This window comes from Oryctolagus cuniculus, chromosome 6, assembly GCF_051225735.1.
Source record: "Oryctolagus cuniculus isolate XC-2025 breed Fujian yellow rabbit chromosome 6, ASM5122573v1, whole genome shotgun sequence".
In the NCBI taxonomy this organism is placed as follows: Eukaryota; Metazoa; Chordata; class Mammalia; order Lagomorpha; family Leporidae; genus Oryctolagus; species Oryctolagus cuniculus.
The window spans coordinates 3,820,373-3,835,854 of record NC_142872.1 but is presented as its reverse complement, the minus strand read 5'-3'; the positions used below and the strand labels follow the sequence as shown (position 1 = coordinate 3,835,854).

At 47.2% G+C, this 15,482-nt stretch overlaps 1 protein-coding gene across 1 annotated transcript; it reads left to right on the top strand.

Moving 5' to 3' along the window:
* The first annotated feature begins 13,941 nt into the window (after window positions 1–13,941).
* Window positions 13,942–15,250, top strand: LOC149125980 (olfactory receptor 6F1-like). The gene has a single exon (XM_089334638.1). The coding sequence runs from the start codon at window positions 14,195–14,197 to the stop codon at window positions 15,134–15,136; it is 942 nt and encodes a 313-aa protein (XP_089190764.1). The 5' UTR covers window positions 13,942–14,194; the 3' UTR covers window positions 15,137–15,250.
* Window positions 15,251–15,482: the final 232 nt, after the last annotated feature.

Genomic DNA, 15,482 nt, shown 5'->3' with positions numbered 1-15,482 from the left:
ATAGACAGTGACAGAGAAAGACAGAGAGAAAGTTCTTCCTTCTATTGGTTCACTCCAATAATGGCCGCTACAGCCTGCAATGCACCCATCCGAAGCCAGGAGCCAGGTGCTTTGTCCTGGTCTCCCATGTGGGTGCAGGGGCCCGATCCCTTGTGCCATCCACTGCCTTCCCGGGCCACAGCAGAGAGCTGGACTGGAAGAGGGGCAACTGGGACTAGAACCCAGCACCCATATGGGATGCCAGTGCCGCAGGTGGAGGATTAACCAAGTGAGCCACGGTGCAGGCCACTAGAGATGCTTCTTTTGATACTGAGGTTTTTTCTTCAATTGGCATCTACACGACTTCCTCTGAGGCTGGTAATCTCCCTGACTAGTAACAGAATCAGAGCGCACATTTCATAAAATATATTCTACATGAGATTTAAACCCCCAAATGCCAACAGTCCCCCATTCTGCTCACAGCGCTTAGAGCCAGTGGGGGAAACTGGAGGCCAGAACGACCTGTGGACATTTGTGCAGGGGCCGGACAGAGCCTCCATGTCTCATGTGGCTGCGTGATCACCTCCCTCCCGAGAGGCCCACGGCGAGACCTGTGTAGATGGAAGAAAACAGAACAGAGAAAGAGAAGTTCCCACCCTGCACACTTGACTCTCGCATGGTCCCTGGTCTAAGGCTGCAGATAAGCAACCGGGCGCTGGCTCAGGGCACCGCTGGGAGGTCAGGGTCCCTCCAGGCACGGCCAGCGGGCCAGCCGCAGCCAGTCCTCAGCCTCTCTTACGTCAGCCCCCGACTCCCAGGTTTCCCCAGGCTCTGCAAGTGTCGCTCTTGGTTTTATTCAGAAAGATGGTGTCCTAACAATGTGTTTTCAATCTTCCTTAGCAAGTGGTAAGCTTAGCTGAGTTTCAGATACGTTAGCAGTGGTCTCTTCTGCCTCCCACATTACACTCTGCTGAAAGGACAGGAAGTCTAGACACAGAGCTAAATTCACACTGAGAATGAATAAGGCGTAAAGGCTGTACATCGAAAATCCTGAATAGTTGGGCTTTTTAATGCATGGTGCTTGGGCAGTTGGAAAACATACAGTTAGATCCACATCCCAGACTAAACCACAGAGTAGATTCTAATGATGAAACTGATACCTGGAAAATATAAAAGTGGAAGTAATAGAAGAATTCCTTTATTACCTTGGGTTCGGAGAGGACTTTCTAGGACTCAGCATTCAGAAATGTAAAAGAGCAGCTAAATCACAACAATACAGACTCCTGTCTGGCAGATTTCAGTGAGACCCAAGAGAAATGGCACTCCTGGAATGCAGATTTGCAACTCGTATCACAGGAGACAATGTCTCTAATTCCAAATATTGGTTAGTTATAAATAAATAAAAGGTCAACAAATTTACAAAGAGGTAAAGATAGTAATAGGGAATTCATAGAAAAATAAATATGATTATTGTTTTACATGTAAAATTATTTAATTCAAATCATAAATGAAAAATGTACCTTGAAACAACACTATGATACTGTTTCTCATTTATCCTCAAAAATCCAAGTGTGACAACTCATTCTAGTGGCAAAGCCATGGGAAAGGAGTAAGAAACAGCTCAATCGATGCAGGAATCTGACAATATTTGTCAAATGCATTTGCCCTTCAACCTAGTCATCACATTTCTGGGAGTTTAAGATACAACTAAATTAGTACACACACCCATAAACTATGTGTAGGACTCTGCATTGCAGCACTGCTGTTATAACAAAAGTAGAAAACAGCCCAGGTACACATCAAGAGTTCCTGGCTAACTGAATCACAATGCACTCCCAGACAGAAACACCACTCGCTACCTCACTGATATTCGGGTAGAGGCTAGAAGGCCTTACCCAGCAGGGAACCAGGCACATCCCTGAACCACAGGGGCCTCCTGCAGTGGGGAAAGGGTAAGTGGGAGGCTCCCTCTGTCCCCACCCTGGCCACAGGCAGCTGAGTCACTTCCTGCTGGAGACGCCGAGGGCCTGCAGACCAGGCACTCTCCGCCCTCGGTCCCAGGAAGCACCGGGGAGAGGGCCCTCAACAGGGAACCCTCATGGTAAAGGACTCAAGAACTGAAATTAAAAATACGGGAACACAGCAGGTAGAAGGAGGAATCTCTGAGCTCGATGACAGGTCTTTTGAAATAACACAGTCAGATTAAAAAAAAGAGGTATGGGTATGGTATTTAGCCCATTGGTTAAGACACCCACATCCCATACTGGAGTCACTGGGTTTGAAACCCAGCTCTGGGTCCTGGCTCCAGCTTCCTCCCAGTGTAGACCCTGGGTGCCAGTGGTGACGATTCAAGTCGCCCATGTGGGAGACCTGAAAGAACAAAGAAGGCATTTGAGACTTATGACACATTGTTTAGGGAGTAAGCCTTTGCATTGTGGATTTTCCAGGAGGACAAGAGAAGGAAAAGTCATAGAAAACCTATGCAGCGAGACAATTGGTGAGAACTTTCCAAATCTTGGGAAAGACATGGACATCTGGGTGCAGGAAGCTCAAAGCACCCTTAATAGATTCAACCAAGAAAAGATGCTCTCCAAGGTGTGTAACAGCCAAACCAAAACGTACAAGACAGAGAGAGAATTCTAAAAACAGCAGGAGCAAAGCAAGTCACTTACAAGGGACCCCCTCAAGGCCAGCAGCAGACGCCTCTGCAGAAACCGTCCCGCCAGGAGAGAGCCAGATTTGGTCACAGCCCTGGGAGAAAACAATTGCCAACTAAGAACACTGCACCCAGCAAAGCTACCCCTCAGAAGTGAAGGAGAAATACTTTCTACGGCAAGAAAAATGGGGGATTGCATCACCACCAGACCGGCCCTACTGGAAAAATCTAAGAGAGTCCCATACCAGAAGCAAAAGTGTAACTACCATCACGAAAGCACATGGAAGTGCACCACGCAATAGAGAGCAGATACACAAGAAAGAAAGAGGAGAGAATCCAGCACACAATACCACCAGACCACACAACCACACAGTCCAACACACAATACCACCAACCACACAACCACACAGTCCAACACACAATACCACCAGACCACACAGCCACAGTCCAACACACAATACCACCAGACCACACAATCAAACAGTCCAACACACAATACCACCAGACCACACAACCACACAGTCCAACTCACAATACCACCAACCACACAACCACACAGTCCAACTCACAATACCACCAAACACACTATCACACGGTCCAACACACAATACCACCAGACCACACAACCACACAGTGCAACTCACAATACCACCAAATCACAGAATCATACAGTCCAACACACAATACCACCAAATCACACAGTCATACAGTCCAACACACAATACCACCAACCACACAATCACACAGCCCAACACACAATACCACCAAACCACACAACCACACAGTGCAACTCACAATACCACCAAATCACAGAATCATACAGTCCAACACACTATACCACCAACCACACAATCACAGTCCAACATACAATACCACCAAAGCATACAACCACACAGCCCAACACACAATACCACCAAAGCATACAACCACACAGTCCAACACACAATACCACCAGACCACACAGTCCAACACACAATACCACCAAAGCATACAATCACGCAGTCCAACACACAATGCCACCAGACCACACAACCACACAGTCCAACACACAATACCACCAAACCAAACAACCACACAGTCCAACACACAATACCACCAACCACACAATCACACAGCCCAACACACAATAGCACCAAAGCATACAACCACACAGTCCAACACACAATACCACCAGACCACACAGCCCAACACACAATACCACCTAAGCATGCAACCACACAGTCCAACACAATACCACCAGACCACACAGCCCAACACACAATACCACCAAAGCATACAACCACACAGTCCAACACACAATACCACCAAAGCATACAACCACACAGTCCAACTCACAATACCACCAGACCAAACAACCACACAGTCCAACTCACAATACCACCAGACCACACAACTGCACAGTCCAACTCACAATACCACCAACCATACAATCACATAGTCCAACACACAATACCACCAGACCATAAAACCACATGGTCCAACACACAATACACCAGACCACACAACCACACAGTCCAACTCACAATATCACCAACCACACAACCACACAGTCCAACACACAATACCACCAACCACACAACCACACAGTACAACACACAATATCACCAGACCACACAACCACACGGTCCAACACACAATACCACCAGACCACACACATGGTCCAACCCATAATACCACAGACCACACAATCACACGGTCCAACACACAACACCACCAAACCACACAGATGAACAAAGAGGAAGAAGGAACAGAGGATGCACAAGATAATCAGAAGAAAATGGCCAGGGCCGGCGCTGTGGCGCAGTAGGCTAATCCTCCACCTATGGTGCCGGAAGGAAGACCTTTCTGTCTCTACCTCTGTCTGCAACTATAGCTCTCAAATAAAATAAATAAAATCTTTGAAAAAATGTTTATAAAAATAAAGAATAAAATGACCACAATGACTGGAGTGTGTCTTAACGTCGATGATAAGCTTTAATATCAATGGATTAAATCCTGCAATTTAAATATATAGACTAGCCAAATGGATATTTTATAAAATATCTATTTTATTTATTTGAAAAACAGAGTAACAGAGGGAATAGAGCCAGAGAGAGAGGTCTTCTGTCCGCTGGTTTACTCCCCAAATGACTGCAATGTCGGAGCTGAGCCTATCCGAAGCTGGAGCCAGGAGCTTCTTCCAAGTCTCCCCCGTGGGTGCAGGGGCCCAGGGAGTTGGGCCATCTTCTACTGCTTTCCCAGGCCATAACCAAGAACTGGATGAAGTGGAGCATCCGGGATTTGAAATGGCACCCACTGGGGATGCCGGCACTGCAGGCTGGGGCTTTAACCTGCTGCACCACAGCACTAGCCCCAGTGGATCTTTTCTTCTTCTTTTTTTTTAAAGACCCAATGATACACTGTCTACAAGAAACTCAATTACCAGTAAAGACACATGCGGACTGAAAGTAAAAGAGCAGAGGAAGACAGACAATTAAATGAAATAGTGAGCAGAGAGGAGTAAGCTCCCATCAGACAAAACAGAATTTAATCAGAAACTGTAAAAAGAGACAGAGAAGGCCATGATAAGGGACTAATTAAACAAGAGGAATAACAAGTGCATATATATGTATGTATATATATATATACATATATATATACACACACACACACACACACATATATATATATGCATCCAGTGGTGGGGCAGACAGTTACAAAAAGCAAATCAGGTCTTAAAGGAGAGATGGCCCATAACACAGAAACAGTCAACGTCCTCAACACTTCATTTTCATCAATGGACAGAATGTACAGATAAAACAATCAACAAGGAGCCACATGAATTAGACTACAAGGCAGATCCTAAGGTCCTAAGAGACGTTTGGAGAACGTCCAACACTTGCAGGACACACATTCTTCTCATCAGCACGTGGAACATTCTTTAGGCTAGACTACATGAAAGACCACAAACAAGTCTCAAACATTTTCTGAAAATTGAAATCACAGCATATATCTTCTCTGATGACAATGGAATAAAACTAGAAATCAATAAGAGAAAATTAAGAAATTTATGTAAATGCATGGAAAGTAAACAATGTTTTTTGAATGAGGAAATCAAAAGGGAAATTAAAAAATTTCTTGAGCAGCCAGAGCTGTGGCACAGAGGGTTAAAGCCCCAGCCTGCAGCACCAGCATCCCATAGGGGTGCCGGTTTGAATCCTGGCTGCTCCATTTCCAATCCAGCTCCCTGCTAACGTGCCTGGGAAAGCAGCAGAGGATGGCCCAAGGGCTTAGACCCCAGCACCCACATGGGAGACCTGGAAGAAGCTTCTGGCTTCGGCCTGGCCCAACCCTGGTCATTGCAGCAATTTGGGGAGTGAGCCAGTGGATGGAAGAAGACCTCTCTCTCTCTGCCTCTGCCTTTCAAATAAATAGAATAAACCTTAAAAAAATTATTTAAACAAATGAAAACACAACATACCAAAACCTGTAGGAATCAGCAAAAAACAGTATCAGGAGGAAAGTTTATAGCAGTAAGTACCTACACATTAAAAAAAGGAAACATTCTAAATAAACAACTCAAGCACCTGGGAAGTGAAGAACAAGTCAAACTCAGAATTAGAAGGAAAGAAATACCAGAGCAGAAGAGAAATGAAATAGAAACTGAAAAGAACATGTATACAAAAGACGAGTGGACCAAAGAGCTGGCATTTTGAAAAGATGAACGAAACTGACAGCTGTTTAGCCAGGCAACCAAGAGAAATGGAAGATCCAAGTAAATAAACTCAGAGAGGAAAAAAGGAGGCCTTCCAGCTGGGACCACAGGAAAACCAAGGATCCTACGGGATGACTGTGGACAACTGCATTCCCACAAATGGGAAAACCTGGAGGAAATGGAGGTGATCTCTCAACGTGATCACGAGCCACAGGAAGCCTGAACAGATGAACAACTAGCGAGGAAATTAACCAGTGATAAACTCTCCTAGCAAAGAAAGCCAGATCCGATGGCTTCACTGCTGGATTCTAGTAAACTTTAAAAGGAGAACGAATTTTTCTAGAACTATCCCAAAGCATTGAAAGAAATGGAATCCTTCCAATCTCGACTATGAGGTCAACATTTCCTTGATACCAAAGCTAGACAAGGAGACAACAAATAAAGAAAACCACAGACAAATATCCCTGTTGAACACAGATGTAAAAATGTATGAGAAAACAGGAAACCAAATCCAACAGCTCATTCAAGACTGGTCAAAGAGGATTGATCCCAGGCACGCAAAGCCGGTCAGAACATACAAAATCAGGAGCCACTCCGGTGGTGCAGCTGGTTAAGAGTGCCGGTGGCTCAAGGCCTGAGTTCTGGTTGCCCTCTCTCTGTCTCTCCCCTCCCTCTGTCACTGTGCCTTTCAAATAAATAAATAATTTCTAAAAATGTATTTAAAATTAAAACTATGCAGATCAATACATGTTATCATCACATCAACAGGATGAAGAACAGAAGTCTTATGATCATCTTAGCAGATGCAGAAAAAATAATTCAATAAAACCCAACCAGACTTCATGGTTGAAACCCCAACAAATAAGGGATAGGCACACACACATCAGCACGAGGATAGCTACACGCACCAAACTCACAGGCAGCATCACGCCAAACGGGGAAAAGCTGAAAACGTTTCCTCTGAGACCTAGAGCTAAACAAGTCTGTCCGGGTCACCACTCCCACCCAACCCAGAACTGGGTGCTTCGAGCAATCAAGCAACAGAACGAAGTACCAGCCAACCCACTGCCTCTGCTCTCAGATGGCTTGACCTTATGTGAAGAGAAACCTCGGCTGTAGTAACCAGAGCTGTGGTACACGTGCGGGGCTCCGGACAGCCAGGTTCAGCTGAGCTCTTGGAAGGTGGTTTTGGACCAGGACTGCTGACACGGCATCATTTCGCCTCTTAGTGCTCAAAGCTTAAGGTTGAAGCAGGTAAATAACCTGCCTAAGATGACGAAGGCACTGGGACTTGGACCATCTGTCATTATTTTTCCTTTCATTTGTTTGTATTAGGAACAAAGTTTCCATGATCTAAAATACTGATTAACTAAATAGTCATTTCCTCAGTTGTATGCTTTCAAACGTTACATTCAGGATAAGCTTTAAGAGAGTCTGTGAGTGGAGTATGTGGGCAGCAGGTGCCCTTGGCTAACCACACAATGACAATGTTGAGAGTGGTGATAGTGGGTGGCAGACGGGACGATTCTCACTGCACATCCACATAGCAAAGACTGTGCTTGCCTCACACAACCAGGAAGGGTGCAGTTATGAGAAGACAGAATTTGCTTTCTGACCATAAAAATAACATGCTTGCATTCCCAGTAGGGAATTTCTTAATTTAAAAAGAAATGCTTGAAAGCAATACAATTTGATAGGTTTAATTTCCACTTAATAAATAGTCTTAAATTTGAAACTGTCTCTGTGAATTATTTGACACTGGTTATTTGCATATTTCTGCTGTCTACCCTTGTGGCACCAAACTCTCACTGTTGAAAATCAAAGTGAGCTGCAAGCCATACTGTCTTAGTTTCCCTGGCTCACAACTTATTTTGAAAGGAGCCAAGAGCCACCATAAAAAAAATGGGGCTCTTGAGACAAACCGTTCCAGAGACGGCCTTGGGAAATGGGGAGTAAACCGGTTCACAGAGAAAGCAGTCAGCTACTAACCAGAGATACACAGAACACCTGCCTTGTAGATAAGCCCCTTCCCTACGCTTGCTCAAGGTTAACAAAGAAAGCTGCAAGGCACGTAGCAACCTATTCCTCTCTCCTAGAGACCCCCTCCCCTAATGTATCCCTTTGACCTAGTACTTTTCCACCGACATTACCACTTTTAGACTGCCATACAAGGCCTGCTACTGAAAATTATCCAATGAACTTACGCCAGCCTATAATATGTTAATTTTGTGGTTTTGCCCTTTAAAAGCTGTGTGAGATAGCTGCTCGGGGCTCCTCTCACTTGCTTGCTGCTTGCAGCAGTAGGGGGCCCATTTGTACAAATGAAATAAAATTACCTCCTGCTCTATTGCATCGTCTGGTCTGGAGTCTGTGTTTCTGGGGTCGTCACAAGAGGACACCGCTTTTGGGGTCCTACAATTTCTGTCATCCATGTGTTCTGGAAACACAAGGCTGGTGCTTATTCCTAGAATGTTTTGGAAAATTTCTGGAGTGTTTTGAACTAGACATAAGAAGGGCATCATGCAAAGCAGTGACACCTGTTAAGGGATCTGCACAGCGGAGATGACCTCAGGACTGAGCTACTTTTGACCTGGGAGGGCGGAGGAGTTTAAGTTAGAGGCCCCTGGGTAAATCGCCCTCTTTGTTGTCGCTCTTCGACAGAGGCTGGCCAGAGCAATAAAGTGATGTGCACTGAGAGATAACGAGAGAAGCAAGGACACAGCGCGGAGACAGCACCAAGGCCCCTGCCAATGCCTTCAAGATTTGCTTTGACCAATGAAAAGGCAGGCTCAGCTCAGCTCTGGCAGATGCAGCTATTTGAGGAGTGAACCAGTGGATGGAAGACCTCTCTCTCTGGCTCTGCCTTTCTCTGTACCTGTTGCAAATAAATAAAATAATTAAAAAAAATAGTGAAAACAAAAGTTGTCCACCTGCAGCCCTTCTTGGAGTGCTCATTACCAAGTAAATGAAGCCCACACCAAATCCTGACCCGTAGACACCAGGGAAAGCCCGCATGGGGGAAACCCTCAGGAAAGCAGTCGTGGAAAGCAAAGCACGCTAACTCTGCAAGCAACTGTGCCAAGACCAGACACAGCCGGTTTCCATGGAATGGAGCAGAGACATCTGTTTCTGCAGCCCATTGCCCTCCGGAGTGTTTACAAAAGCCAGCTCCATTTAAGAGTAACGAGACCTCTCCAGTATCAACGTAGAGATTTGGAAGATAAAGGTTCAAGTCTTCTCATTGTGAACATTCCGCTCTATTCCAGGAATAGAACATCTCAAAACTGAGTCGTGGGAAACCTTGACAAACGTCGTGATCCACACTGGTCCCTTCACAGATATCTGACCTTGGAACATCAGCAGTTCCTCTGCTACACTCAAACGCCCTCCCTTGATGCTAAGATGCTCTTGGATCTCTCCCTCCTCGTGGCTCTCTGGCCTGGGCCATTCACTAGAGATGCACACACAAAACCTAAGTACCTCGTCTTTACGAAGGAAGGTGTGCTTCCTCTGGAAATAGTCTCAGATTCCCTCTTCTGAAGCCTCTCGAAGTCCCTGATCCTCGATAGCAGCCTGCCTCTAATCTGAGCGGCAGCGCCGACCAGCTGTTTCCAACACTTGGAAAGTAAGCCTGCTCTGATGAAGCATGTGTGGGGTACTGTAGAGGTTCAGATAATTTCACACAAACACTCTCACACTAAAGTTGTGAGAAATAAGCATTAAGGGGAGCTGGGAAGTCGTTCGTGCTTTCTCCCTTGGATCACTTCACCTGGTGTTTTCAGTCCTGGTGGCTTCCTAATGCGCAATCATCAACATCTTGAGAGTAAAAGTCAACTGTTCACAACAATTTGAAAGCTTTCAAGTGATTCTGGAGTTCAGGAAACACTTCCAGATTCCTACTGTTCTGTCCCGTCCCTATCCTAAGACCACCATCGGGCGCCCTGTGGTCCAGCAGGGTGAGGTTTGTCCACCCAGGCCACAAGGGGTATGGTGAGCCCCAAAGATCATGGGGCGCCTTCTTAGAGAAAGTAAGGGATTGGGCTTTCTTGGGCTTTGGTGATGGGTGCAGTTGATGTGAAGTTTAAAGAAAGGAGTGTGCTCAGGCTCAGGGTCACGTGCCAACACCAGATCTGGACAGTGAACCAGACCTACATGTTTTGGTTCCTTAGGAACTACAAAGTCGTGATGAACCAGGAATTGGCCTTCAAAAGCTCCATCCCTGAAGCTCTGGGGCTGGGGTGGAAAGTGAGATGTGCATCTGCACCAATGGGAGCAGGTGCTGCCCACAGGATGGGAAATTTTATTCTCACTCATACACTCCAAATCCACAAAATTCCTGATGTCTAAGATTCTAAAGAAGAGAGTTTCTCAGGAAGGAAGTAGGAATCACTTAAAGAAGGCGTCATCACATGACACTTAAACTGCATGGTGTCCTCAGGAGAAACTGTTCCCTAATCTATGTTTAGCTGTCTTTTTTTCTCCCTTGCTCTGCTACTTCCTTTAATGCTGGGCTACTTTGTAATTTCCAGTTGCACCATGCCTTTTGTTTCTTATGCTTTTATTTAAGGTAATTTGATTCATTTTAAAGACTTCTTCACACATCTGTTGGACTCCTTTTACATTTGCATCAGCTGAAGCTCTCTGCCAGGCAAAAGGCCCAGGTTACCATGCACAGAACCCAAGAGACATTCCTTTCCTGTGCCGCAGACTTCACAATCCAGGCCTTTAAATCCAAGGATCAAGAGAGTCTGTCACCCACTAGAAAGAGTTACCACAGGTCACATCTTCGTGCCAGCCTGAGTATCCCAGAGAGAGCCCTTCTCCCAGAAGATCCATCCGCTCTTGGCAATTACTCGATCACACAGTATTCTCCATGTGGAGCTGAGGGTGAGGAAGAGAAGATGTAAGGAAGGGGAGTGGAGACCACAGGGAGGCTGGGGCCTCATGAGAAGGACGAAGGAGGCAGAAGAGTGGCAGAGGTCATGGAGGGCTGAGATGACCAGAGAGTGAACGCCGTCTAGAGAGGAATGAGGAAGGCGGGTGTGACAGCAGTCAGTGCACAATATGTTCAAATGCAGAAAGCCATGGAATGAAAAAGGAGGTAACCAAGGCTGAGCTCGAAAGACGCAGCTTGTGGAGTCCGTGGGGTTTGTGGCAGAAAGGACCGCAACCGGGTGAGTCTTTTGCTGACAGGTTCCATCCAAGGTGAGATCAGTGAGCAGATCTGTGAGCACAGATCCGCGCTCCTCAGTAGATCCCCACAGCCCTGGATCAATGCCCTGACTCTCCTGTGAGTCAGAAGCAGTCTACATGCAGCTGTGTTATAGACGCTGCCTATTTCCATGAAAAACATGTATGTGTTCACATATAAGAAATTAACATGCCTTACTGTACTTGATAGGTAAACTGTTGAATGATCAGTCTATTTCTTATAAAGTAGGTGAATCTGATAATTAATTTTAAAAATAGAAACTTTATTTATCTAAAGAAATCTTCTTTTTTTAACTTTTACTAAGTCTTAGAATTGATACAGAAATGACTGAGCCACACAGGTCCCATCACAAGCACCATACACTTCAAATAAATCGCACCCCAGGGTGTCTGACAAACTAAGCAGCTTAACTGAAAATAAAGTCTGAAAATATCATTTCATTATTAATAAACATTCTATTTATTCTCTAATTTTAGTAATCAAATTGGATTTTAAGTTTTGAAAATGGAAAGATGAATATAATGGTTTTGTTTCACATAGCTTATGAAGGTTAAGATAGAATCATTTCTAGTAGTGGAGTTTCAAAAGTACTTTGAACATAGATTTCTTTTTGAAGATAAATTAAACTATCACTTTTGAAGCTGCTCATAGGCAGCATAGGAACCTATTGGGGGAAAGGCCTCTGACCACAGCAGGTTCAAGATGCGAGGGTCAGACCCCCCAGACCCGTGCTGTGTGGACCACCCTGTAGTCAGGTGCTGTTGACACAGGGTATGTGCCTGACCAACCATGACCTTTGGTGCTGGGGAGAGGGAGCAGGAGGATGGAGAGTAGGCGTGTCCTAGGAATGATCCTAGGGTGTGGACAGTGGGCAATTCCTAGGACTTATCCTAGGGTGTGGACAGTGGACGTGTTCTAGGACTGATCATAGGGTGAGGACAGTGGGCGTGTCCTAGGCCTGATCCTAGGGTGTGGACAGTGGGTGTGTCCTAGGCTGATCCTAGGGTGTGGACAGAGGGTGTGTCCTAGGCTGATCCTAGGGTGTGGACAGAGGGTGTGTCCTAGGCCTGATCCTAGGGTGTGGACAGAGGGTGTGTCCTAGGCCTGATTCTAGAGTGTGGACAGTGGGCGTGTCTTGGCCTGATTCTAGAGTGTGGACAGTGGGCGTGTCCTAGGCCTCATCCGAGGAGGTGGACAGTGGGCGTGTCCTAGGCCTGATCATAGGGTGTGGTCACTGGGCGTGTCCTAAGTCTGATCGTAGGGTGTGGACAGAGGGTGTGTCCTAGGCTGATCCTAGGTGTGGACAGTGGTTGTGTCCTAGGACTGATCCTGGGATGTGGACAGTGGGTGTGTCCTAGGCCTGATCCTAGGGTGTGGACAGTGGGCATGTCCTAGGCCTGATCCTAGGGTATGGACAGTGGGCATGTCCTAGGCCTGATCCTAGGTGTGGACAGTGGGTGTGTCCTAGGAATGATCCTGGGATGTGGACAGTGGGTGTGTCCTAGGCCTGATCCTAGGGTGTGGACAGTGGGTGTGTCCTAGGCTGATCGTAGGGTGTGGACAGTGGGTGTGTCCTAGGCCTGATCCTAGGGTATGGACAGTGGGCATGTCCTAGGCCTGATCCTAGGTGTGGACAGAGGGTGTGTCCTAGGCCTGATCCTAGGTGTGGACAGTGGGTGTGTCCTAGGCCTGATCCTAGGTGTGGACAGTGGGCATGTCCTAGGCCTGATCCTAGGGTGTGGACAGTGGGCATGCCCTTACACCTGACAGACGGTCTGGCGGGAAGGCACCAGCCTCTGGTTCCAGCATCTGCCTCCAAATGCAGGCTCCAGTCCTCTGCAGTAACAACAGCAGAAGAGCTTTCCACTGCTCTCTGAATGTGCAGAGTATGTCGCCCCCAAAGGTGGTGTTCAGAAACAAACCATGGGGCCTGGTTTCAAAGCGATGCTCTGCCCAGCTGCACTCAGCACGCCAGTTCCAAGTGAGCACCAGGAGGTCCCTGGTGTAGCAAGCTGGTGCATGAGGGTCCCGTCCCATGTGGGGACACAGACCGTTTATGTGAGAGGAGTGACCACAGCCGTGAACTTAAACACAAAAGGGGCAGGATCTGAGGAGCCAAAGCATCATTCTGAAACTGATTACTTTTTAAATTCTTTTAGTTCACTTTTCCATGTTCTTTTTGAAGACAGAGATTGTACATTAGAAAATCAGTTTGGAAGTCATGACTCTCACACACGAGTGAAACCAGAGTTCTGAATGAAGACAAAATTGTGTGCTTACATTCAAAGGTCATGCGGAATCCGGTTAAAATATGAAGAACGGAGTCAATGTGGAATGACCACCTTTGTGGGTTTGGTTGTACTTTTATGACAGCATTGGGTTGTGTTTGACGTAGGATGATGAGGGCACAGGCTGGACTTCAATATTGGACCTGAAGTGTAAAATTCTTTGCACATTACTTCCCTAAACTGCTAATCGGTTATGACAGCACCTGATTCCATGCGTCATCAAACAGGTGGTGTCCACGCCTTCTGCCTCTGAACACAGTGCAGGCACTTGGCAAACCCCATTGAGACTCTGTGTGCATCCGGCTGCTGGCTGGCACTTGTTCACGAGTCAACATCTTTCTAGGACTGAGAGACAGGGACGCATCATGGACGTAGACAACGAGACACTAGCCCAGGACTTTGTCTTGCTGGGCTTCCCGGGGCCCCAGGCCCTCCAGCTGTCCCTCTTCTCATTGTTCCTCGTGATGTATGTCCTCACAGTGGGTGGGAATGTGGCCATCCTGGTGCTCGTGGGTACCACCCCCCAGTTACACACTCCCATGTACTTCTTTCTGAGCAACCTCTCTTTCCTGGAGATCTGCTATACCACCGCCGTAGTCCCCAAAGCCCTGGCCGTGCTGTTGGGGAGGAGCCAGGACATAGGGTTCCCCAGCTGCCTCCTGCAGATGTACCTGGTCTTCTCCTTAGGCTGCACAGAGTACTTCCTCCTGGCTGTCATGGCGTACGACCGCTACCTGGCCGTCTGCTACCCGCTGCACTACGGGGCCATCATGAGCAGCCTGCTCTCCTTGAGGCTGGCCCTGGGCTGCTGGGCCTGTGGCTTCCTGGCCATCGTGGCACCCACTGCCCTCGTCAGCAGCCTGTCCTTTTGCGGCCCCCGTGCCATCAACCACTTCTTCTGCGACATCGCGCCCTGGATCGCCCTGGCCTGCACCAGCACACAAACCGTGGAGATCGTGGCCTTCGTGATCGCCTGTGTGGTCATCCTGAGTTCATGCCTCATCACCCTGGTCTCCTACGTCTACATCATCAGCACCATCCTCAGGATCCCCTCGGCCAGTGGCCAGAGCAAGGCCTTCTCCACGTGTTCCTCCCACCTCACTGTGGTCCTCCTGTGGTACGGGTCCACCATCTTCCTGCATGTTCGAACCTCCATCAAGGACGCCCTGGACCTGAGCAAGGCCATCCACATCCTGAACACTGTGGTGACCCCCGTTCTCAACCCCTTCATCTACACGCTCCGGAACAAGGAGGTGAGGGAGAGTCTGCTGAGAAAGTGGAAAGGAGGTAAACTCCCCACGGTGTGATGGGGAGGTGTGCTGTGTGCCGGCCCCCAGACTGCAGGGCTCTCCATTCCTGCAGCATGGCAGGTGTTCTGATCATGGCTCCAAGTGCACCACAGAGTGACAGGGATGCTTCTTTGGTTCCAGGGGGGAGAAAACAAAGGGGAAACACCTGGAAGACAAAATCAGACCTATCAAGGGAAACACTGGGTGCAGGAGTTCTCCTTTCTCATGCAGGAGGGGAACAGGAGTTTTTGATATAAGCAAACTAGCTTGTCCAAGCAAAATAGTCATACATTGACGTGGGTTTTCTTTTGAGTTTTGTTTATAACATTAGGGACACATACTCAGTGTGAAGTGTGCATTACTA

Excerpts from the sequence above, each read along its gene's own strand:
- LOC149125980 (XM_089334638.1), top strand. The coding sequence starts at position 14,195 with ATGGACGTAGACAACGAGACACTAGCCCAGGACTTTGTCTTGCTGGGC.